At 33.6% G+C, this 27,485-nt stretch overlaps 1 protein-coding gene across 4 annotated transcripts in view; it reads left to right on the top strand.

Annotated features, from left to right (window-relative positions):
• CCSER1 (coiled-coil serine rich protein 1) overlaps positions 1-27,485 on the top strand; it is a 1,484,089-nt gene that overhangs the window by 565,340 nt on the left and 891,264 nt on the right. For all 4 annotated transcript variants that reach the window (XM_055296996.2, XM_055296998.2, XM_055296995.2 and 1 more), the window contains one exon: positions 16,975-17,052. In XM_055296996.2, coding sequence (XP_055152971.2) covers positions 16,975-17,052 — 78 coding nt within the window. The remainder of the gene's footprint in view (positions 1-16,974; positions 17,053-27,485) is intronic.

Below are 27,485 nucleotides of genomic sequence, written 5' to 3'. Positions count from 1 at the left end.
TGATGTGAGAAAAATCCTGAGAATGTAGCTAAGTGCAAAGTTTAGATAGAAATTATTATATACGTTAATGATGCATTAATGATAATTTATATTATGTTTTAAAATTTTTATCTATTTCTCTTCAAGTTTTTGAGATCAGGGATACATGTGCAGGATGTGCAGGTTTGTTACAGGTAAACGTGTGCCATAGTGGTTTGTTGCACAGAGCATCCCATCACCTAGGTATTAAGCCTAAGATCCATGAGTTACTCTTCCTGATACTCTCCTCCCCCCAAACCCCCTCCAATAGGCCCCAGTGTGTGTTGTTTTCCCCTGTGTCCATGTGTTCTCATCATTTAGCTCCCACTTAAAAGTGAGAACATACAGTATTTGGTTTTCTGTTCCTGGCACTAGTTTGCTGAGGATAATGGCTTTCAACTCCATCCATGTCCCTGTAAAGGGCATGATCCCGTTCTTTTTTATGGCTGCATAGTATATTATGGTGTATATGTACCACATTTTCTTTATTCAGTCTATCATTGATGGGCATTTAGTTTGATTCCATGTCTTTGCTATTGTGAATAGTGCTGCAGTGAACATATGCATGCATGTATCTTTATAATAGAATGGTTTATATTTATTTGGGTATATACCCAGTAATGGGATTGCTGGTTCAAATTATATTTCTGCCTCTAGGTCTTTGAGGAATTACCACATTGTCTTCCACAGTGGTAGCACTAGTTTACACTTCCACCAACAGTGTAAAAACATTCCTTTTTCTCTGCAACCTTGCCAGCATCTGTTGTTTTTTGACTTTTTAATAACCATTCTGACTGGTGTGAGATGGTATCTCATAGTGGTTTTGATTTGCATTTCTCTAGTGATCAGTGATGTTGAGCTTTTTTGTTTGTTTGTTGGCTGCATGTATGTCTTCTTTTGAGAAGTGTCTGTCCAAGTCCTTTGCCTGCTTTTTAATGGGGTTGTGTGTTTTCTTCTTGTAAATTTGTTTAAGTTCCTTCTAGACTCTGGATATTAGACCTTTGTCCCTTTGTCAGATGGATAGATTGCAAAAAGTTTCTCCCATTCTCTAGGTTGTCACTTCATTCTAATGATAGTTTTTTTTTGTTTGTTTGTTTGTTTGTTTGTTTTTTGCTGTGCAGCAGTTCTTTAGTTTAATTAGATTTCATTTGTCAATTTTTGCTTTTGTTGAAATTGCTTCTGGCATTTTTGTCATGAAATCTTTGCTCATGCCTATGTCCTGAATGGTATTGACCAGATTTTCTTCTAGAGCTTTTATAGTTTTGGGTTTTATATGTAAGTCTTTAATTCCTCTGGAGTTAATTTTTGTATATGGTGTAAGGAAGGGGTACAGTTTCAATTTTCTGCATATGGCTATCCAGTTCTCCCAGCACCATTTATTAAGTAGGGAGTCCTTTCCCCATTATTTGTTTTTGTCAGCTTTGTTGAAGATCAGATAGTTGTACATGTGTGATCTTATTTTTGAGTTCTCTCTTCTGCCTCATTGGTCTATGTGTCTGTTCTTGTACCATGCTGATTTGGTTACTTAAGCCTTGTAGTGTGATTTAAAGTCTGGTAGCATGATGCCTTCAGCTTTGTTCTTTTTGCTTAGGATTGTCTTGGCTATTTATGCTCTTTTTTGGTTCCATTGGAATTATAAACTGTTTTTTTTTGTTCTGCCACGAATGTCAACAGTGGTTTAATGGGAATAGCATTGAATATATAAACTACTTTGGGAAGTGTGGTCATTTAGATGATACTGATTCTTCTTATCCATGAGCATGAAAGGTTTATCCATTTCTTTGTGTCCTCTCTGATTTCTTTGAGCAGTGATTTGTAGTTCTCTTTGAAGATATCCTTTACTTCGCTTGTTAGCTGTGTTCCTAGGAATTTTATTCTTTTTGTAGCAATTGTGAATGTGAATTCATTCATGATTTGGCTCCCTGCTTGCCTGTTGTTAGTATATAGGAATGCTAGTGATTTTTGCACACTGATTTTGTATCCTGAGACTTTGCTGAAATTGTGTATTAGCTTAAGAAGCTTTAGTGCTGATATGGTTGAGTTTTCTAGATATAGGATCATGCTATCTGTAAGCAAAGATAATTTGACTTCCTATATTCCTGCTTGAATACGCTTTATGACTTTCTCTTGCCTGATTGTCCTGGCCAGAATTTCCAATACTATGTTGAATAGGAGCTGTGAGAGAGGGTATCTTTGTCTTGTGACAGTTTTCAAGAGGAATGCTTCCAGCTTTTGCCCATTTAGTATGATATTGGCTGTGGACTTGTCATATGTGGCTTTTATTATTTTGAGGTATGTTCATTCAATACTTAGTTTATTGAGAGTTTTTAAACATGAAGAGATGTTGAATTTTATTGAAGGCCTTTTCTGCACTTATTGAGATAATCATGCAGCTTTCACTTTTGTTCTGTTTATGTGTCAAATGACAATTACTGATTTGCTTATTTTGAACCAACCATGCATCCCAGGGATGCAGCCACTTGATCATGGTGGATAAACGTTTTGATGTCCTGCCGGATTTTTTTTGTCAGCATTTTATTGAGGATCTTTGCATTGATGTTCATCAAGGATACTGGCCTCAAGTTTTTTTTTTTGTTGTTGTATCTCTGCCAGGTTTGGGGATGATGCTGGCCTCATAGAATGAACTAGGGAGAAGCAGTCCCTTCTTTTTAATTTCTTGGAATAGTTTCAATAGAAATGGTACAAGCTTTTCTTTGTACCTCTGGTAGAATTCAGCTGTGAATCTGTCTGGTCGTGGGCTTTTTTTGTATTTCTGTTGGGTCAGTGGTAATATCCCCATTGTTTCTGACTGTGGATATTTGAATCTTACCTCTTTTCTTTATTAGTCTAGCTAGCAGTCTATCTATGCTATTATTTTTTTTCAAAAAAAATAGCTCTTGGATTTGTTGATTTTTTGAAGTGTTTGTTGTGTCTCAGTCTGCTTCAGTGCAGCTCTGATTTTGGTTATTATTTCTTGTCTTCCGCTAGTTTTGATATTTGTTCTTGGTTCTCTAGTTCTTTTACTTGTGATATTAGGTTTTTAACTTGAGATATTTATAACTTTTTGATGTGGACGTTTAGGGTTACAAATTTCCTTCTTAACACTGCTTTAGCTGTGTCCCAGAGATTCTGGTATGTTGTATCCTTGTTATCATTCAGTTCAAAGGACTCCTTGATTTCTTCCTTAATTTTATTATTTGCCCAAAAGTCATTCAGGAGCAAGTTTCTGAATTTTAATGTAATTGTATGGTTTTGAGTGAATTTCTTAGTTTTGATTTCTAGTTTGGGCTATGGTTCAATAGTTTTTTTATGATTTAAAATCTTTTGCATTTGCTGAGGTGTGTTTTACTTCTAATTTTGTGATCAATTTTAGAGTATGTGTCATGTGACAATGAGAAGAATGTATACTCTGTTGTTTTGGGGTGGAGAGTTCTGTAGATATCCGTCAGGTCCACTTAATCCAGAGCTGAGTTCAGGTCCTGAATATCTTTGTTAATTTTCTGTCTCAGTGATCTGCCTGATATTGTCATTGGGGCATTAAAGTCTCCCACTATTATTGTGTGGGAGTTGAAGTCTTTTTGTAGGTCTCTAGGAACTTGCTTTATGAATCTGGGTGCTCCTGTATTGAGTGTATATATATTTAGGATAGTTAGCACTTCTTGTCGAATTGAACTCTTTACCATTATATAATGTCCTTCGTCTTTTTTTTTTTTTAATCATTGTTGGTTTAAATTCTGTTTTGTCAGATAGTAGGATTGCAACCCCTGCTTTTTTCTTTTTTCCATTTGCTTGGTAAATTTTCCTCCATCCCTTTATTTTGAGCCTATGTTTGTCTTTGCACATGAGATGGATCTTTTCAAGACAGCACACTGATGGGTCTTTTTTCTTTATCTAGCTTGCCATTCTGTGTCTTTTAATTGGGGTGTTTAGCCCATTTACATTCAAGGTTAATACCGTTATGTGTGAATTTGATCCTGTCATAATGATGCTAGTTGGTTATTTTGCAGACTTGTTTATGTGGTAGCTTCTTAGTGTCACTGGTCTGTTTACTTCAGTGTGTTTTTGTAGTGTCTGGTAACGGTTTTTCCCTTCCATATCATGTGCTTCCTTCAAGAGCTCTTGCAAGGCAGGCCTGGCAGTGATGAATTCCCTAAGCATTTGTTTGTTTGAAAACGATCTTATTTCTCTTTCACTTATGAAGCTTAGTTTGGCCAGATATAAAATCCTATGTTGGAAATTTTTTTCCTTAAGAATGCTGAATATTGGCCCCCACTCTCTTCTGGCTTGTAGGCTTTCCACTGAGAGGTCTACTTTTAGTCTGATGGACTTCCCTTTCTAGGTGAACTGGCCTTTCTCTCTGGCTGCCCTTAACCTATTTTTTTTTATTTCAATCTTAGAGAGTCTGATGACTATATGTCTTGGGGTTGAACTTCTTGTGGAGTATCTTACTGGGGTTCTCTGCATTTTCTGAATTTGAACGTTGGCCTGTCTTGCTTGGTTGGGGAAGTTCTTCTAGATGATATCCTGGAGTATGTTTCCATCTTCATTCCATTCTCCCCATCTTTTTCAGGTGCCCCAATCAGTCATAGGTTCAGTCTCTACATAATCCCATATTTCTTGGGGGTTTTATTCATTTATTTTCATTCTTTTTTCTTTATTCTTGTCTTCCTGTCTTATTTCAAAAAGACAGTATTCAAGCTCTGAAATTCTTTCCTCTGCTTGATCTATTCTGCTACCTGTGATTGAATTGTGAAGTTCCTGTGTTGTGTTTTTCAGCTCCATCAGACATTTCTCTCTAAGCCCTTCTAAGTCTCTTTCAGTCCCAGTGTGAGAACCTGGATATTTCAGTTGAAAGTGTTGAATTCACTCACCCCTTCTCATTCCTCTCTGTGAGTGCCGTGGACCACAGCTGCTTCTATTTGGCCATCTTGGATCTTTCCCTTTCAAATCTTTAAATATCTACTTTTAAATATCTAAAAATACATATTTTATTTGTGATTATCTTTGAATAGTTGGAGTTTTGTTCCTTTTTCTATCTATTTATTCATTTATTCCTTTTTCTAGTTTGTACTTTTAATACTTGCTTGTCTCCCCTAATGAACTTAAGGTAATTGGAGGCAAAGATTTTTTTTTATTAAGCACACATTATAGTATCTTGTTTGTTATAGGTTCTCAAGACTGTCAGTTAAATGTCGTTAATAAAACTGGAACAGAATTCTGACTGGTTGGACACTGCTGAACACACCAAGAATATTTAATAAGATAAATGAACTGAGGGATATGAAGATTCAAGTCATAGACCAAAACATAAAGAGGCCTTGCTACAACTGGTTCAGATCCCACTACATAGATAAGGGGTCAGAGACAGAATTTCTTTCCCTAGGAAAAGTTGTGGGTTAAGATAGGGACTCAGCCTCCAAGTATCTATATAGCACCTTGAGGGGATGCCACAAGGACTTAAAGGTTCAAATAAATATATGAACTCCTGGAATTTTGATATAAAGTTAGAAACTGCAGTTTTCTAAAATTGAAGCAAACAAGAGCAAGGTAAAACCAATAAGCTTAGTTATTGTTGCGGTAACCAATACCTCTATCAATAAAAATAAGCTGGTTTTAAAAATATTACTAATAAAATTAGGTATTTATCTTCTCAATTACATTGCAGTGTATCTGGCATGAAATAATTGTATTTTTAATAGTAGATTTTTTTGTAAATAAATGAGCTAGTATGAATGGTAGTCATTGTGGTGATGCTGTAACACTGTTCAAATGAGAAAGTGCCCTGATTCTAAATGATTTGTATTTAGTTATATATTTACCATAACTTGATGTTAGCATCCTTTGAGAGGATCCAGTTATTGTTTCCTACCTTTATATGAAACAAAGAACCTTTAGGTCTGTAGTGTGGTTTCTGAGTGATTCTGTTCACCAAAAGCGAACAACTTTATAAATAGATTACCAATAATTCTTATGCCAAGTTTAGTTTCCATTATTAGTTAATATGTTGGCCAATATCTGACAAACTACAGTTCATTATTCATTTAATTTTGAATTATCCCCACAAAACCTTCTCGTCCCTATGTGAATTGATATAGTTTAATTTCTGAACCTTCCAAACGAAGGACCAATTTCTGATTTCTTCTGTGAGATTCACTCTGAAGGGATGAGCCGGGTTATTGCTTTGCCATAGCCTAGTAATTTGGGTTATTCTAGGGTTTGGTCAGAGCTTTGATTTAGCTTTCAGTTAGTGACTAAACACTAAAGCAAGAGATTAGTAATTGGAATTGTATCACAAGATCAGAGTAGAGCTAAGAGCAAAGCTAAGTCAACACTGAGACAATCATCTTTTGGGATGTTGTATCTCCCAACTGTCTAAGATTATTGATACCAGGAGGAAAAAGGATTTAAAAAGCTGCTTTCTGTCCTCTCTGTGATTTCAGGAGGGTGAACCAGAGCTTTTGTTTACCTTTGGATCTGTACTAAAAGCCTTTTCAAGTAGAGAATACATGGTGAGGCAGTGGGAAAATATTCACTCTTAAGCCTTATGTGGATGTGTATACTGGTAGAATCTCTATGCAGGACAATTTGGTAATATTATTCAAAATTACATTTGAATGTATCTTTAAGCCCAGTAATTTCACATCTCAAAATATATTTTATAGGTAAATTTGCATAAAATATAAGATTATTCACTTCAGCTCTGTTTGTAATGCAAAAGAGAATATAACACTAGTTAACTACACTGTAATATACCCATAAAATGTAATACTGTATAGTATTGATATACAGTCATAACAAATAGTAGGGGAACGCATTATATGGTAAAACAGCAAGTTTAAGAATAATATGTATATTACCCTATATGTATAAAAAATAAATAACTATATATAAATATTTGTATATATTTTTATCCATATAACATCTGTAGAAGGTTATATAATACGTTGCTAAAATTGGTGGCCTCTGGATGGCTGGTCACTGGTGGTAAAAGAAATACATTATTTCTGGAAAAATATGTTGTACTTTTTGAATTTTGGACTATGTGAATATGTTATCCAAATTAAAAATATGTACAAAAATTTTTAAAAAGTAGTAAATACTTTTATATCCAGGCATTTTTGTGGTAAAGTCTTATGATGTTCCCAATTCAAAAATATATAATCTAAGCTCCAAAAATGTAGAAGGTAATAAATTAACTTGCTATTATATAAATATTGTTAACTTCCCAGCCTAGAATAAAGTGGTATCATGGCTGTCTACTTTTGTCAGCCAATTCTAAATTTTAGATTTTATAACTTGCAACTTCTCAATCATAGTGCTTATTCCCATACAGTTATGTGCTGTATAATTATAATATTGTATTTTTACTATACCTTTTCTATGTTTAGATATGGTTGGATACACAAATACCATTATGTTTCAGTTGTCTACAATATTCAGCACATATTCAGTGACATGCTGTACAGACTTGTAGCCTAAGAGCAATACACTAAACCATATTGCCTAGATGTGTAGTAGACTAAGCTATCTAGGTTTGTATACGTGCACTCTATAATGTTTGCACAGTGACAAACGCACCTAACGATGCATTTCTTAGAATTTCTCTTCATCATTAAGCAACATGTGTCTATATGAGACATAATGCTTACATATTAGACACACTGTTTTGTGAAAATTATTTGTCCACGTAGAGCTGGATTATCAATATACCAAAGATTCCCTTGGAACTTAGTGTATTTCTCGCCATTTCCTAGATTGACTCAGTGTTGGATTTGCTCATAAGGATGTTCCATCTACTTGGTGACTTTAGTCAATTCAGACAGAAACACATTCTTATGACCTTAGGTGTATTAGCTGAATGAGAGCATCTCCTTTTCAAAATTCCACCACAATTCCCAGATTTCAGCTCTGTTTTAATAATGTGGCTTCTGTGCCATTTTGTGACCAGTAGGAAAGGTTGATTAGGCCTTGATTATATGCTCACATCTATTTTAAGGGTTTTGGACCAGCAGTATTCAAAGCAAATGATTGAAAGTTTAGGAGAAATCACTCCCCAGTGGAAAACCAAAATGTTAACAAGTGAAATGAACTGGATGCTAGGAAGGCAAAAACAGCAGCTATAAACTGTAAGAATATATTATAAAGAAAAAAGCTTGCATTTTCACTTGGAGAAAACAAGACCAGTAAAAGATGTTACCGGAATGGAAAAGGTTGTTGAACCAGACTAAAGTACAATGAGCTAGTCGAGATTTAGAGATTAAACCCAATTTCCTATTGCTCTTGTTTGGTTTACTGCTAAAACAACAAACACTAAGGCATGGAATATGCACCACTTAGAGAATGAAGTAGTGGAATCAGCCTTGTTCCTCTGAAAGGAGTGCCTGTAATTCAGTAGTCAGCACCCTAGATTGGAGGAGTCCAGGCCTCTTGGCTTCTTGCCTTTCGCAGGTGTAACTAGTGAAGGACACACATTAGACACTGAAAATCTACCCACTAATATGTATGTGTGTATATATATATATGAGACGTTTTTCTGTGTCACAATTAGATATTCTGTATTCCCTTTCTTACTAAGTTCTTGGGCCAACAGCAAGCCTAACCAGGTCTTACTAATGAGAACAATCATGGCAAAACTTGAAGTCTAAGAGAAGGGAAGTTTAATGTGTAGTCAATACTTTTTGAATGGCTGAATAAACGACTGAATTTTCACAGAAAATTGACACGTCTAAAAAAAGAAAGATATTTTTAAGAAAAATAGCCCATTTATACTATAGAAATCAAAATTATCTTATGTGCTTTATCAGTGATAATACCATTGATTATTAAAGCAACAATATACTAACCATGTGTATATATTTTCTGTGTAATTTTACAACTATGAGAATACATCCTAAAATTAGTTAACACATTTAAAAGGGGGAACTTTAATTTTATTAGGTCTAGAGAATCATTATAGAATTTACCCTAATGGCTTAAAAAATTAAAATATTTCACTTACACTTAAATCTTTTTGTGTACTCAGAAGATTTCAGCCCAATTGATCATGTTTCACTTCAATAAATCATTATAAATAAACTTTAATCCCATAGGACAGATCCATTAATTATGCTTTCAGGGGAGGCATAATTAATGGATCTGTACTATGGAATTATAGCATTCAGTAAATATTAATAATGCAAACTCACTCTACCAAGCACCTTAATAGTACCCAAACAAATAGATCATTTTATATGGCTGAAGCTTTCCTTCAGCATTCCCATATGGAACATGAAAGTATGCAAAACAATTTAACATCAGCTTTTCTGGGAGAACTTAATAGAAGATTAAAGATTCTCTGATGGAGAGATTTTGCATCTCAATAAAATGATCTGTCAAAATTTATTTTGATGAAAGTTTTAAAAGCCCTGATAAAAACTCAGAGGCTATGAGTAAATGACTATTATGTATTATAACAATGAATAGCCTGGTTATATTGCTAATGGAGAATTTTTAAAATAAACTTTTAATTGGGGAATAGTTTTATATTTAGAGAAAATATGCAGAGACAGTACAGACGAGTCTCATAAACTCCTGAGTTTCTCCTACTCTCATCATCCAACCTCAGCAGAGTACATTTCTCACAACTTAAAAAACCATCATTGGTGCATTACTATTAACTCAACTGGTCAAAGTATTTGGATTTTAACAGTTTTCCTTAATGTCCTTTTTGTTAATTCCCGAGTCACATTCAGGATACATTATTACGGGGCTCCCAAACTTCCTGGCCACAGACCAGTGTTGGAACTGAGCCGCACTGCAGGAGGTTAGCGGAGGGCGAATGAGCTAAGTAAGCTTCAGCTGTGCTCACAGCTGCTCCGCATCATTGCCATTACCAGCTGAGCTCCACCTGCCTTTCAGATCAGCTGCGGCATTAGAGATCCTTAAGAGCGCTAACCCTAGTGTGAACTGCGCATGCGAGGTTTGAATGCGCCTTAGGAGATTCTAATGCCTGATGATGGGTAACGTTCTCCCATCCCTCCCAAGATGGGACGTCTAGTTGCAGGAAAACAAGATCAGGGCTCCTACTGATTCTACATTATGGTGAGTTGTATAATTATTTCATTATATGTTACAATGTAATAATAATAGAAATAAAGTGCACAATAAATGTAATGCACTTGAATCATCCCTAAATCATCCCCCTCCCACTTTATGGAAAAATTGTTTTCCATGAAAACGGTCCCTCATGCCAAAAAGGTTGAAGACCATTGCTTTATTATTGGTGTTCGCCATGCCTGCTCAGTGAAAGTTTCTCACACTTTTCTTGTTAAGCACTGATTAGATTTTTGCAGAACGTTCCTCAATTTAGATTTGTCTGATATTTTTCTCATGATTAGTCTGTGGCCATTGGTTTGTGGGTAGAAGACCATAGATGTGAAGGATCCCTCTCTTCACATTATACAATGTTCATGCTGTCCGCATAATGCTACCCTTGATCACTTTGTTGAGGTAGTGTGTGCTGGGTTTCTTCACTGTGAAGTTACATTTTCCTTTTTTCATACATTTCACTTTGGAAGAAAGTCATTCAGTACAGCCTGAGGGTGGGAATAGGGCGTAAAGTTTCATCTCTTGAAGAGAACTAGCTAAATGAATTGTTTGGAATTCTTCTGAAAAAAGATTTGTCTCGTCTCTGTATTTATTTGCTGATTTGGAATTTTACTGAAAAAAATGTGTCTCTTCTCCCAATTTATTTGCTCATTCTTTTAATACTTTGAGTTATGTTCCATAGTATGTTATTTATGTTGTTGTTCGAGTTGTTCCAGCTTTGGCATTTGGGAGCTCTTTCGTGTTGACTTCTTTGTTCTTTGCCTCTTTGGCATACGCCTGTTCTTTTGTTTTTTGAGTACTTCCTTGTTTTATGGTACCACAGGAAGCTCCAGAATCATCTTATGCCTCTTGTAAATTTCTTGTCCCATCCTGGACTTTTAATTAGCCATTTCTCCTAGGAGCCCTGGCTTCTTTTTTAGAAAAAACAAAAAACAAAAAACGAAAAACAAAAAAAAACAATATCTAGGCACTGGGTGTTAGTAAGGATATTTTATTTAATAAAATTAACACATTTTCCACAGAATCAGAAGAAAAACATAAGGCTTGTACAATAAAATATTTATAATACTTGTAAAAGATTCTTTCATTTTCCTGGGTTAAAAATTAACTCCCTAATTTATGAATCAGTTAACTATATTTCAAAAATAAATTTAAATTTTAAATTTTATATTTTGTTTGTTTTTGCAGTTCCAAGATTTAATAGTGTGAAAACGGAGCTCCCATACAAAGGGAGGGGACCCAAAGAGGGTAGCCTAAATTTTATATTGTTAGATACACACAGCTGACTTGGAAATTGTATACACAGAACATTGATAGTACTAACTGACAAATAGTTTGTGAATCGATTGAGAGTTCTTCCTTTCTTCATATCAAAATGAAGAAGAGAATACTATGTTTCCCAATGCTATTAAAATGAGTACACGTTTGTATTTATCAATAATAAATATAATAGTAGCAGTTATGAGAAGATGTAACATTCAAAATATCAACTTTATTTTCTGATTATTAATAGTGCCTCTTATTCCTCAATTTCTCTGCTTTTTTAGTGACAGAATATTGAGTTTCAAAGCTCTCAACTATGTACTTTGCCCAATGCCAATTAAGCAGTGTCCATTGAGCATGATCACATTTTCAAACTAAACATTTAAATCATTGTTTATAGTAACAGATTATATACTATTTCCCCAAATTTTTGTCTGGATTTAACTTGAGGAAAAAAGTTGCTATTAGTATAATAAAAAATATTTTCTTTCATGCTCATTATTTATTTTGGGGTAGACCAACTCTTATGATTTGCAAGTCTTACTTTTCACTTGGGTTTTATTGTGGTTGTTGTTAATAAACTTTGTATACTTATTTTTTCTCATCAACAATGACTTCTATTAATTAACTTTAAGTTGGTACAAAGATATTGAGTTTGAAGATTTCAATGAGACCACTTATCTGCTTTTTCCAATTTCTTGATAAATTGTCCCTGACTATTCATATATGTTTTAAGGAGCCATCTCATAGGAGCTAAGAGAAGTTCTAGTCCTCCTCCTGCCATTGTTTTCCTTTAGTATGGTGTCATTTTCATTTAGCCTGTTGATATCTGCTCTTCACCAACACGGTATTGCAGATTTGAATATGATAAGGTGGCATGGTGTTTGCAGGAACCTCTGTGTGCTTAGATCATAGTTTATTCCTTTTAAATTTTTGAAGAAGAGGGTAGTATTTCCCATCTGTCTCTTGGGATTTTATTTAAAATAGCATTTTTTATGTTTGCTTGTTCCCTCTTTTTGCTCAGGGCCAAAGATGAGTCCAATGGTAAGAGAAACAGTCTCTGAGATAATAGAAACATTGCTTCTCTTGGTATTTCTATTCTCCTTCCCAACTAAATATTTCACTTCTCTCCTTCTGCTAATTATCTTCCTAGGAAGTTCCATAATAACCCACTCTGATGAGAGTCTTGAATATTACTTTAAACATTTCAGTACTGTAGCAAAGCCTTCCTACCCTCCCTTAGACATATCTACAGATAATAAATCCATATTTTTATTTATTATAATTATAGTGAAGACATGAGTAAATATAAGACTTTCATATTATGAGAATAGATTGGTTAAAATATCTGAGATTACTTGCTAAAATTCAAATTAACCGGTGAAAATCTTGTGCTATAACACATATAGTATAAGGATTATTTAATGTTTATTGTATATCAAGAAATTGGAAAAGCATCTTCAAAGAATAAATCTCTGATCCTGCTATCTTTTGCCCGTATGTATTGAAGTGAAAGGTTAGTAGAAGAAAATGTAAGAGAGAATCTTTGAGAACGTGATTGGTAGGCCAATATTTCTTAGGTAAAACACCAAAACCACACACCACAAAATCAAGCTAAAAAAACAAATAGTTTAGAAAACTTTGGCTCTTTTGAATATATGGTTAAGAAAATAAAAAGTTAAACCACAAACTGGATAAAAATATTTGTAATAAACATATATGCCAAAGGATTTGTATACAATAATCCAATGATAAAAATTGGCAAAATATTTTAATACTGTTAGCAAATGAGATATACTAATGGTTAACGGGCACATGAAATGATGCTTAACATCATTAGTAGCCCATGGAAGAGAAAGTTAAAACCACAATGAGCTTCCACTGCACACCCATAAAATGCCTAATTTTTTAAAAAAGACTGATACACCAGTGTTTGCAAGACGTAGTACAAGTGGAAGTGCAAAATATTACAATCATTTTGGAAAATAGTTGTCGGTTTCTTATAAAGTTTACATAATACAGGAGAATATAAATTTGCCAGAAGACCCAGATATATCATTGGTAAGTATTTACTAAAGATAAATTAAAACACATGTCCAAAAAAAGATATATACTTGAATGTTCAGCATGTTTTTTTCATTAGAGCCCCAAACAGGAAGCAACACAAATCCCATCAGTAAGTGAGTGAATAAGCAAATTTCTGTCCACCATGAAATACTACACAACATTTTGAAATAATAGACTACTGAAATATGCACCAATATGACATAATGAATTTCAGAATCATTTTTCTGAGTGAAATAAGCCAGACCCAAAAGAGTTCGTGCTATACACTTCTATTTATATGAAATTCTAGAGCAGCCCAAAGCAAACTAGTAAAAGAAAGCACACCATTGTTTCCTGGGAGCAGGGATGGGGATAGTTCAATACAGAGGCACATGAGGGAACATTTTGAGGTGATGAAAATGTTCTGTTTCTGATATTGGTGGTGGTTACATATATGGATATATTTGTCAAAACTCATCTAATTGTATGCTCAAAAACTGCATTATTCTGTAGGTATGTTATATCTCAATAAAGTTGATTTAAAGAAAAGGATGGGTTGGAGGTGAGGAATGAAATCACTTGTCAATTAAGGAAATTGTCTTCTAAAAACAACAGCAACAAAGAAGTGAAAGAGTTTTTTTAAAAATTAGGCAAGTAGAAAGAATTCTAGAGAGCAATATTCATAAAAAGAAGGTGATATTAACCAGAATATTTATAATATGCTCAGTAAATTCTTGTCTAGATTTTATTATTGAACCTAAGGATGACACTTAGGAGAAAAATGAAAGAGGCTATAGTCTACATAAATAAAAATAGAAAGGGAGAGGTGACCAATTTGTGCAAAATAACATTTTAATGGTAGGTAAAATGTTAGGTTCATATTATTTATCTGTGCTAGTGTTTGAAAGAAGCGGTTTGTCTATTGGACTTACAACCAAAAACCAGGTTAAGAACACTCATTAGAATAGGCTTCTTATGACAGGAATGTCTAGTATATCTCCAATGGATTAAAAAAAATCATGAGAATTAAGGAGATTTATTCTGTTGAGATATTTGCTTCTTTTAGAAAACAGCTCTTCTATTTTCCCATAGGATTCACTTTCACATTATTGTGAACCAATCACTTGTAAAATCTCTGAGAAATATATCAAAAGCAGATGAAGCCATAATTCTGGCAGAACATTTTATGAAGAAAGTTGTGGATTAGCAAAAACCATTAGCTTTTAAAAACATCACATGTAACTTAAGTACTTTATTTAGATATTAAATTCTATCAGTATTGCTATTGTTGAATGAAAGAGTAAATGGATTAAAATATGAAATATGGATAAGACTTATCTTCAAAAGGTTTACAACAGTATTTGATCTAAAAGAATAAGCAAATTGGAATGATACCTAAATTACAGATCACTGAAAAGCAAATGGGAAAACAATAGGATAAACATGAAAATACTTTATGTATTTCTCAACTTAGTAACTAAGTACAGTTTATCAGCTGTTGTCATACGAGATTGATTTGTTTTTCTAAAATATTTATCTCAAGATTTCCTCAGAACAGTAGAATTAAGGTGTCACACTTTAAGGTTGATTTGAAAATTATAGCTGGAACACAATTTTTTCTTAGAATGACATTCAAATAATCAGTGTTACATAATGTAAAATTTGGAGTCTGCTTTTTACTACCTTTTGATTTATACATTAATTTCTGGAAAGTTGTGGGAGACCTCAACCTTTAAAGAAGTTTACCATGAACCTTGACTTTGCACTCATGTTCTTGTGAAAATTAAACCTTCATTGGAAAGACTGTGATCCAGGCTTTTCAATTTTTACAAATGAATGTCACCTATGTCTCCTAAATATATAATTTTTGAGGGTATGATACTTTAATAAGCTATGTAAGCTGTCTATACTACAGGTAAATATCAGATAATTCAACTATGAACGAACTGTGTTCTGTCACTTGCTTAAATTCTTGTGAGAAATCCAACTTTAAGAGATGTAGCTCAAGAGTCTTTTTTTCCATGTTTTTCAGCATAAAGCTTCATTCATGTCTTATGTTAACATCCTGCGGTAAATTAGTTAGCAAGACCAGCCTTGTTTCTCTATTATGTCATATAATCAGAGAGCGAGAGTCAGCAATTCATAATATTTCCTGGATTGATCAAATAAATGGCGTAGAACTCCGGATAAATTTTGAAATTAAAGTCAATAACTAACTCACCTCAATTATCTGGTGCATGTATTTTCCTACTTCCTTTAGTAGATTATTGCTCAATTTTTACCTAATTTCCTTCTTTAGGCATTTTTACTCAGTGCACTGCCTTGTATCAATTTCCAAAATAGGTGTGGTATGTGTTAAATTAACATTATGCTGAATATCTTGGTTCCTGTGTTTATAGTTCTTATCCTTGGTTTCTGGACTAGGGAGTCATAAGTAGTCCCAACTTAATGGATATTTAAAATATATCCAGTTTATTGTACATTTGAATACAGTGAATTGAAAATAATCCTTGAATAGAAAGTCTCTAAGAATAAGTAGCGGTTATAGCACCTATGCTTTGAATGCGTTCTTTTGTTGAAACTTAAGTGAGTCAAACTTGTCTACTTACATCCTTATCTCACTTGAGGTGAATTCATTCTTTGGTTTTAATCTTCACTGCAGAATTTCTGTGTGTTTGCACATATATTTAGAAACCAAGCTGAAAATGTAGGTATATATTCTTTTCAATGTTTTATTTTCTTTTGTTTTATTTGCATATGGGAGAATCCTTCTGAGAGACTGTGTTAAGAATATAATAAAATGACTTCTGTTGCTACCTACTATTAGTATCTTTTTCTTGCTTTTAGAAAAGTAAATTAATGATGAACTTCTAACTGATATATCTTTTTTAGGCTAATCTCTCATTAAAGACGTTTTAACTGATTTTATTTTTAAAAGACTAGATAGACAGCCATTAGCAACATTCCAGACATTCTCTTACATTTGTGTAAATCTTTTTTCCTTAAATTTTTGTTTAGCAGAAAAAAGAAAGGTAAAATGTCAGGGGCTATGAATTTAGGAATTTAAAAAATTTAATATTTTTTCAGTTTGTAATTGTATATTATGGCAGATTGGTTTACATAATGAAAAAATGGTTGCAATGATTTAAATCTTTATAGAAGAAAAACTGTAATACATGTTTGCAAATCAGTCTGAAAGACATTGAAATAGCAACATAATGAATTATTACAGATATAGTTTAATTTAAAAAAAGGTAAAATATAAATTAAGCAATGATGATAATAAATACCACCCTAACACAAAAATTGGCTATTATATTTGATAAAATGCACTTAAAATATACATGGAGAGTGATAATTTGACTAATTTCCCAGATAATCATTTCTATATAAGGAATGATTTATTACATAATTATGATTAAATCTACATTAAATCTGATTCTTTACATTCATATTTTACCTATTATTTATTTATTTTAATGATTTATTTATTTTTCTAAATTATGAATAGTCAAAATGACAAAACAATCCTAATTTAATTCCATTTCACTGTCCTTGCAGAGTGCAGACATGAGTCCAGCAAGCAGTACCACGTCACTTCCTGTTAGTCCTCTTATCGAAGAGCCAGTGCCTTTCAAGGTAAAAAACAAACAAGAAAGCATTATTTATAAAAATTTTAGGATAGTTAATAAATAGTTTAAAAAAGTTTACGTGTAGATGGTGAAGTGAACTGCTTTAATCTTCAAGGGTCTGATTTCAAATCTTAAAATCATTTTTTTGTGTGTTCCATTGTCATTCTATTGCTAACTAAAGGTAAAGGTTTGAATGAAAATTAATACTTTATGGGACAATTGTTTGTCTTACATGTAAATGGTGGAGTTTTATTGTAATACGTTGATTCACATGAATTAGAGGTTTTAAATAATTTGTTTATAGTAATTATATTAATATAAGTCATAGGGGTAGAAGGAAACATTCAGCCCTCATCTAGTGGTTAAATTTTCATTAACAATGCTAGGTTACCCATAATTAATGATGTAATCCTTTTAAAATAAGAGTCAGAATCAAGAGTTGAAATATGGGATCATTCCACCAAACATATTGTATTTAATAAATATTCGAGTAAATATGCAAATAAGTATGTGGTATGACTGATGGCATTTTTTTCAGTTTGGGAAGCTATATACATAACAAATATGAAGTCTTGTTTTGCCACTTAAGATTAGATGTTTCCATTTAAACCAAAGCTTGTAGATCAACTATTTTATGTTTGTACTGGGGTATTTAGATATTATTAGGATTATTATAAATAAAAATAATTCTTAAGAGCCTGAGGAAAAAAACGTAAAACGTTGGGATGATGTACTTAAGTGCACTGATTTCAGTATAGTTTGGTTTAAAGACAGGTGCACATTTTATCACTTTTATGATTGCAATATTTTAACATACAATTATTATGATAATTTTTTATTTTTCATATAAGGACTGTCTTTTATTCAATTTTATATTGCTTATGCCTAGTGCAGTTGCTGGCATGGATTTTCATATACTCAATATTGCTGTCTTGTTGAAATGATAATTATAGAAGGCTAAGAATTCAAATGAGAGTATTTAGTTTTCTAATTATGGATACTTTTTTGCTTAATGAGAGTCAAATATTTGTTAGAAGGCCCTTTCTATACCTGCTAATTGTTAAATACTGAATGATATTCTGATTACATTATTTATTGAAACATATTTTCTTTATTATTATACAGATAAATGAGAAAATAATACTAATGCTACAAAGTTTGATGTTACCGTTTTATGGTATATGGAACAAATTTACTGAAGAAGCATATCTTTAACAAGATTTTAATTGAATTCTCAAAACTTCACCAGAAACCATTTTTTCTTTTTAATATATTGACAATGATTACAGTGTTTGAAAATTAATGTATTTTTTAACAGAGGTTAAAAAAGTTAGACATATTTCAGAATCTGCTGACATAAAGCTAATATAAATATAAATTAGTTTCTCTAACTGGTTCTGAGAGATCAATAGTTGGGGTAAATGTAAATGGTTCTATAAGAAATTAAAACTTCCAAGTGCTTATAATATATAATATTGTCTTTTGATGGCCAACATAGTTATAGTGACTTTTAATTTACTCCTTTTGTGAAAGGAATATTGCTTATATCTTTTCAAAATATTTAATCACCTATAAAATTATCCCACGAGTGTTTATAAGTATCTAAACTTAAAATTCAAAATTATGAAATAAAACTATCTGCTTCTTTCATTTTTAGTTTATAAATTGTCATTGTGTAAATGAGTAATACAATACTTAATGTTATATAAACACAAAATATACAGAACTATTTTGAACAGAATCTTAACAGTATAAAGCATTGTAATTTCAAGGATATGTTGAGAATTATATAACACATAGAAGACATTTAAGTTTTCTTGTAACCATATTCTGAAAAAGTCTAATATTATAATTCATATGTCTAAAACTTTGATTAAAATTATGACATTTGAATAGCTAGGTAACTAGAAAATAAAAGGTTGTCTTTTTCACCTATTCCCCATGAATGTGACATGATATTTCATGTACGTATTAGATTAATCCTCTTAACCTCTTGGCTTACTTTTCTAAGATACAGTGATTTCAGCACTCAACCCCATCACAATCCACCCTAACATTAGAAGAGCAAAGCTTCTTCTAATATTGGTGGGTGACTGAGGGATTTAATTTTCCTTTTTCCTCTGGGAAGCAATTAGATTACTAGAAGAAAGGTATTTACTCCACTTTCTTGGTCATTTTTGGAAGCACTCAGAACAGTTGGAGGAAGATATCTTGTTTTGGCTGGTATGTTTATCAAGGTGCATGCTTTTTTTTAAGCATTACCTTCAGAATGACATTCAGATTAAGTTGATTTCAACCACGTCATTTGAAATAAAGACAAATGGTAAATTATTTTTATAAAAAATAAATACTTTCCCACTAATACCCATGCCTTTATTCTTCAATGTTAGATAAGAAATTGGCTATTGTTAAGAATGTACCATAGTAAGATATATTAAATTAAGTATGGAAAAAAAGATGGCATCCTAGGGACTATCCCATGGTAGGTTAAACTTTAGAGATACATGAATTTAAAATGGCAATTCAGTCTTGTTTGGGATTGAATGTTTATTTTTTCCAATATGGCAGCATTTTTCAACTTTGTTAGTATTGGAGCCCATTCTTTCAATTAAATAAAAACGATCTGCCCTGAAAGACAGTCTAAGCCCCGCATACATACTCACTTCTCTATTCCCCCACACTATGGTTCAGTTCCTGCTAAACTCATATTTACTATTTAAAAACCATTGCTAGAGTGGTTTGTTTGGTGTAGCTAGCCTTTCAAAACTGAGGACATTTCACACAAAAATTCATCCAACTTTGTCTTAAACAATTGAAAAATCTGGAAACTTTGTGGAACTTGTTGTAAGTAGAACTACTTGATAAGAGATGAGAAGGCTTTCTCCATCTAGACAGGGCACATAAACTCCAGGTCACCACAGTCCTCACCATTCCTACTATATTCATGCCCGGTGATGAATGCATTTGACTGTATTCCTTCATAGAAGACAGTGTATAATTCACAGTCTTCCACATATACTACACATAATAAACTCCAGATTTCCTGGGCAGCCTCTTGATACTGAGGAGTTTTTAGGATGCTTGGTTCAAAAAGTTTCTTTTATAAGAACTGTCAAATTCTTTTACCTTTATAAACTATTGTTATGGGCATCTATTTGGAAACAAAAGGCAAATGTATAACCTCTAGTTTTTGTTGTTTTTTAATAGAATATTCAGCATTATATCAACTGTACACACATATGGTCTGACACATGCCACTACATCATTAGAGAAGAGCCAAAGGATAACCAATTTTGCGTAGGTAGGAACAAAATGTTATCAAACATCAACAACAGAATCATAAAAGTTCGAGATCATTAAAGTGAAACATTGCTCTGATAAAAAACAGTGGATTGCTTAGCCATTAAGTTTTTTATAGTTTTCTGAGGACTAAACCTGAACAAAATTGATGTTGTTAATTTTAATGTGTTTATTCTATCCTTTTCCGTCTTTTCCCTCTGGCATTCTCCCTGATTTCTTGCAAACATCTAATCACGTCCCATCTCATCTGCCTGACATCTCCCTTTGTTAGCCTTGGTAAAATGCTCCACACTGAAGATGGCTTCAAGCCACTACATTTTACTGTTCTTTAGCAGGATGACCCTTTCAATGTTTTGTACATGTGCAGTTATTAGCAGCCTCAATCCATTCCTGGAACTAACACTCTTGAAGCTAAAGCTGGCTCATTGCTCCTGACTCTCCATAAAAGTACAATTTATCATGAGCCGTGTTCTTTTTGCTAGTAGTGTTCATCAGTTTTTAAATTTATTTGTACTTCAATGAAGCATGATGGCTACATTTCAGTCTCTTTTCCTACTTAAGTAATATTTTTTGATTAGATATGTTAGGAAATCACAGTGTCCTACTGTACTGTATTACATTTATCCTATGATAAATTCAGCAGGAAATAATAAACTTCTATTCTGTTGTTCTTTGGACTTCTGAAGACTTTTGTGCTTCAAAAGTGCACAAAGGCATTGAGGAATACCCTCCATTCACCAATCCTTGATCAAAATTTAAAACAAACAAACATAATTAATTGCATTTCTTGGCCCATTGACTACTGCTTCCCTGGGATGTTTGCATTCCTGGAATGCCTGGAGGGAGTGTCACAGTACCTAGAATGCACAACGGCACCACCCTCTCCGAGGTATGGCCACATTCCCAAAGAACTGACACTGTGGCATTTGGTTCTTTCCTAGGTCTCTTCTTGTTATGAAATCCAAGGTTCTCTGACTTCTTTTCCTCAACCCTAGTTATTACTCTTTAGTCTAAAGAAACTCCAAGCTTCTCTCAGAGATGTTTCTTCTCTCCTTAAATCAGCCAGGGCACTGAAAAACAATAGCAAGAATAAGAACAAGAAAAAACTCTTTGATGTACTTTTTAGGAATAGCATTGTGTCTGAAGATTCTTCTGCCATGACATGAACCTAACTTTAATATGCACAGAGCCACCTTGCTTAAGCAGGGGATAGAAAGGAGGAAGTAGATAAATAAATTGTTTCAAAAAATTTTTTTGTAGGCTGGGTGTAGTGGCTCACTCCTCGAATTCCAGCACTTTGGGAAGCCGAGGCAGGAGGTTCGCTTGAGCTCAGGAATTTGAGCCCAACCTTAGCAACACAGGGAGACCCCATCCCTATTATTTAAAAACATATATTCTGCCATGAAATACTGGCATGTTAAGCAATAAAAATGATGCTTAACTTTTCGTGACCATAGAGCCTGGATTCAGGAATTAGTAATGTGTTGTAACACACAGTTTGCTCCCTATTGTATAAAATAAAGTGTGTAGAAAAAAAGATGCAGTAAATATAGAATTATTAATCTTCAACTCTCGGGATGGATCATACTATTTTAAGAAAAATTTTCTGTAGTTTCTATAATGACCACTTATTTCTATTTTTAAAACAATGTTTATTTTTAATAAGGCAGAAAAGAGAATTGGGGGCATTAGAAGCAAAGCAGTCTAATTAGGAGACTGTCTGGGAGGATCAAACCCCAGTTTTGCCACTTTCTAGCTATGTGAGACCTTGAGCCAGCTATTTTGTGTCCAAATATCTTATTTATAAAAGAACAACAGCAACTACTTCTTCATTAGGTTATTATAAGGTTAAGCAAGTTAATAAATGAAAAGTGTCTACAATAGCACATAGTAACCCATATGTAAGTGTTGATTATTATTTTTATAGATGCAAGATCTCCATGTTCAATGCAAGAAAGTCTTATAAATACTGTAAGGCAGAAATTTTGCTACTGAACTCCTACTACTTTATTTTCAAATATGAAAGAAATATATTTTAAACTTAAATTATTTACTTTGATGAAGATTCAAGTTTAACATTTATTCCTACAAGTCATGCTATTTATTTTATGCCCTTGAGTATTCAGTTGAGTTCGTATATCAGATTCCTCTTATGAAAAATGATTAATGGAAATGTTTATTAATTTTGAGAAGGAGTAAATATAATGAATTTGTCTTGAGGGAAAACTGGTAAATATGATGAAACACTACTTGGAAAAAAATATATAATAGCTTCTGTAACAATAAGAACATATATATATATTGGCCGGGCGCAGTGGCTCATGCCTGTAATCCCAGCACTTTGGGAGGCTGAGGCGGTTGGATCACGAGGTCAGGGGATCGAGACTATCCTGGCTAACACGGTGAAATCTCGTCTCTACTAAAAATACAAAAAATTACCCTGGCGTGGTTACAGGCTCCTGCAGTCCAAGGTTCTTGGGAGGCTGAGGCAGTAGAACGGCGTGAACCCAGGAGGCGGGGCTTGCAATGAGTGGAGATCGCACCACTGCACTCCAGCCTGGGCTACAGAGCGAGACTCCATCTCAAAAAATAAATAAAAATAAAAATAAAATAAAATAACAAAAGAACATATAGTATCTTTTTATCAGGAATACACCATAGCAACTTTTTCTTTTGTTATCCAAACCACCACAGTAATGTAACCTGGTAACATCCTAAATGCATACCTTCCAGTCAAGGAATATTATTTAACCACTTTAGAATATTGGGGAAACACCTATTGTGAACAAAGCGCTGCTGCTGTTTTACTTGTTTATATATTATAACAACAACATAGTGAGTAGTTTCAATTTATTTCGTCTAAATATATCATTATGTAAAAGAACACATTTGGAGACTGTAAAAGACAGAGATCAAATTGTGGCATGACCTTCGCAACATCATCTGTTGTGTATCTTGCATAGACGCATTTTTGTGTGTGTATGAGAGAGTTTTTATTGTTCCTTTTCATTTATTGAATGTAATGGTCTCTCTTAGTATTAGAAATCGCTTTTTTAATATATCCCTGGAAGAGCCCACTATGGTATATTTCTGCATTTCTGGTCATTTTTTACTAAGCCATCTGTGCATTTAAGGATTTGTTGATGAATCAATTTGTCAAATACCTACCATGTTCTTAGTAATATTCTAAGGCATTGGTATATTGATGTCAACAACACGGACAAAATCCCTGCATTAATGGTGTTTGGGTTCTTGGGAGAAGAAATAGACAACCAGCAAATAAATATATAAAATGTCAGGTAGGGTGATAAATGTTATGATGAAAAGTAAAGCGGAATATGAAGGATAGAAAGTGGCACTGGAGTGTGTTGGTGTTTCAAAAAGGATGGCCAAGGAAGGCCACTTTTATTATGGAACATTTTAGTAGAGACCATAATGAAGAAAGGGAGAAAGCCACTCATGTTTTTATGGGAAGAAACCTGAGAATAACAACTGCAAAAGCAAGAGAATACTCGGTCATATCAGGAATGGCAAGACATTGTGTTTAGAGTAGAACGAATGAAGAGACAAGTAATGCGAGTTTAGGTCACAGAGAAATCTTATCATAAAAGGTCTAGTATGTCATGGTAAAGACTTAAGATCTTATTTCACATATGATGAAAAGCCATTGGAGTGTTTGTTGAAAAGAAAGAGTGACATAATCAGACTATTGTTAAACTATTGCTTTGGTTTCTGTGTAGATACAGGCATTACTGGACATGGTAGAAGAAGGAAGTCAAGGCCCCTATAGTTGAAAGATTATGATGGCTTAAACTGGAGTGGTAAAAGTTGAGGCGATAAGAATTGATTGAATATTGAGTAAATTTTGAATGTGGGGTCAGCAGGATTTGTTAATATATTATATGTAGAATATCCTAAAAGAACAAAGTCAAAGATAGTTTCTGATACTAATTTTTTAATGTTTTCCTATTTTTACTCTTTAGGTAACTTTCTGACATTACAAATAAATAGATAGCATGATACAGAGATTCGTAAAATCTTATTTGTTTGGTTGGCTTAATTGTGTTAGTAGTGAGGCAGTAATTGTGAAATGGCAGATGCTGTTGGTTTTGCAAGGGATAATATTCAATCCTACAAGTAATACTAATTTCTGGTAATATATTTTATCTGCCAGACAACTGAAAGCACATAGGTAAAACTAAACATAATTTGGGGTGGATGCTGATAAATCAATAATTATGGTATAGAAATATTATTCATTAATACATAGGGGAAGAAATAAGCAGGCAAAAATAAAATTCTTTGAGGGATAGCTGATGAATTTTGAATATAAAACCATACAATAGGTATATATTTAAGGAATGAATGTATTTTATAAAAATAATTTTAAATAAACATGGCATCATTGTGGTTCTCTAATGGGAATAAATTTTAAGAGAGATCTATTATTTATACTATGTATATTTAAAGCAATTATTTTTGATTAATGTAATACAAAATGATAGTTTCACTCATGTGACTCCAAGTAATAAACCATCTCAAAACCTCTCAGTCTAAAATAATAATTTATTATTGTTGTTTATGATTCTGTAGGTCTACTGGACTCATCTGGGCAGTTCTTGTGTGAGGTTTAAAGTGGGTACAGTCAGACTGAGGTTGAGAATGGGGTCCTCTGAAGGCTCAGGTGAGGTAGACTCCCAGGATAATTACTTTATTCACAAGTCTGGTGCTGGGCTGGAAACACTGTACCTATTGGGATTTCTCTCTCTCTCTCTCTCTCACTGCTCTATTCTACTTCTGCCTCCCTCTTTCTCTCCTCAGCCTCTCCATGGACTAGCTTGAGCTTTCTCACAACATGCTGGTTTTGGATAATTAGACTTGTTATATGATAGTTGGCTTCCCTTAGGGTGAATGTTCCACAGGAAAAGAAAGGGAAACATGTCAGTCTAATTAGGACTAGACCAGAAATACACAGCTTCACCTCCACATCTTTCTGTTGATTTAGCAGTTCCAGGGTGTGTCGACGGTCCCTAAGACTACCCCTACATTCGGAGATTTGTAAGAAGACACAGAATTCAACAGAGATCACCCTCTCCTCTACCAGCATTGTGAACGCAGGACATGTATGTGATGTTTCTGCCCAGTAAAGGCCATTAGCAACTCAGCACCAAAGGATTTTAATGGGGGCTTATCATATAGGAACCCTGTACCTAGTGTATATCAATAGTCTAAACTCCCAGAAGAAATCAGGTATTTAACATAAACAATATTGTACAAATATTGTTTGTACAAACTACTTAGGGACAGTGAGCCAATCTTATCATTTATGGAAATCTTTATATGTATGTAGGACTCTGGTTACCAGTCAGTCAAGTTCTTAGATTCCAACCAGTGGTTAATCTTGCAAGTGGGCCTTTCTAAGCACTGTATATTAGTTTGTTCTCTATCTCCATCAGTTTAATTATTGTAATATTTACCTCCCGTAAATAAGTAAGAACGTGTAATTTTCTTACTTTCCTTGGCATATTTCACTTAACGTAATACTTCCAGCTCCATCCATGTTGTTACAAATAATAGCATCTAATTCTTTTTTATGGCTGAATAGTATTCATTGTGTATATGTATCACATTTTCTTAATCCATTTATCTGTTGATAGTCACTTGGATTATTTGCAAGTCTGGACTGCTATGAATAGTGCTACAATAAACATGGGAGTGCAGATATCTCTTCAATACACTAATTTCCCTTCTTTTGGGAATATGTCTAGCAGTGGGATTGCTGGATCAAATGGTACGTCTGTTTTTAGTTTTGTGAGGAACCTCCAAGTTGTACTGCATAGTAGTTGCACAAATTTACATTCCCACCAACATTGTATGAAGGTTCCCTTCTCTTCACATTCTCCCAAGCATTTGTTATTTTGCCTGCCTTTTGGATAAACATCATTTTAACAAGGATGAGACGATATCTCATTGTAGTTTTGATTTGCGTTTCTCTGATGATTAGTGATGCTGAGCACCTTTTGATATATGTGTTTCCCATTTGTATGTATTCTCTTTAGAGAAATGTCTATTCGGATGTTTTGGCCATTTTTAAATTGCATTGTTAATTTTTTTTTCCTATAGAGTTTTTTGAGCTCCTTATATATTCTGATGTTAATCCCTTGTTCAGTGGATAGTTCTCAAACATTTTCTCCCATTCTGTGAGTTTCTCTTCACTTTATTGTTTCCTTTGTTGTGCAAAAGCTTTTCAACTTGATATGATCCCATCTATCCAATTTTGGCTCGGTTGACTGTGGTTTAGGGGTATTAAGAAATCCTTGTCTAGTCCGCAGTCCTAGAGAGTTTCCCCAGAGTTTTCTTTTAGTAATTTGATAGTTAGGTCTTAGATTTAAGTCTTTAATCCATTTTGACTTGCTATTTTGTATATGTTCAGAGATAGGGATCTAGTTTCATTCTTCTGCATATGGATATTTAGATTTTCCAGCATCATTTATTAAAGAGATTTTCCTTTCCCCAATGCATGTCTAGGCGCTTTTGTCAAAAATGAGTTTTCTGTATATGTATCGATTTGTTTCTGGGTTCTCTATTCTGTCCCATTGGTCTATGTGTCTGTTTTTATGCTAGTACCCTGCTGTCTTGTTTACTATAGCTCTGTAATATGATTTCAAATCAGGTAATGTAATTCCTCTAATTTTGTTCTTTTTGCTCAGGATAGCTTCGGCTATTCTGGGTCTTCTGTGATTCCAAATTTATAAATTTTAGGATTGTTTTTAATATTTTTGTGAAAAACATCAATTTAATCTGTAGATTATTTTTATTTTTTATTTTTATTTATTTTATTTTATTTATGTATTTATTTATTTTGAGATGGAGTCTCACTTTGTCGCCCAGGCTGGAGTGCAGTGGTGTGATCTGGGCTCACTGCAAGCTCCCTCTCCGGGTTCTTGCCATTCTTCTGCCTCAGCCTCCCAAGTAGCTGGGACTAAAAGCTCCTGCCACCACGCCCAGCTAATTTTTTGTATTTTTAGTAGAGACGGGATTTCACCGTGTTAGGCAGGATAGTCTCGATCTCCTGATCTCGTGATCTGCCCACCTTGGCCTCCCTAATCTGTAGATTTCTTTAAATAGTATGGACATTTT

This window comes from Symphalangus syndactylus, chromosome 10, assembly GCF_028878055.3.
Source record: "Symphalangus syndactylus isolate Jambi chromosome 10, NHGRI_mSymSyn1-v2.1_pri, whole genome shotgun sequence".
Taxonomy (NCBI): domain Eukaryota; kingdom Metazoa; phylum Chordata; class Mammalia; order Primates; family Hylobatidae; genus Symphalangus; species Symphalangus syndactylus.
This window is presented reverse-complemented; position numbering and strand designations above follow the sequence as displayed.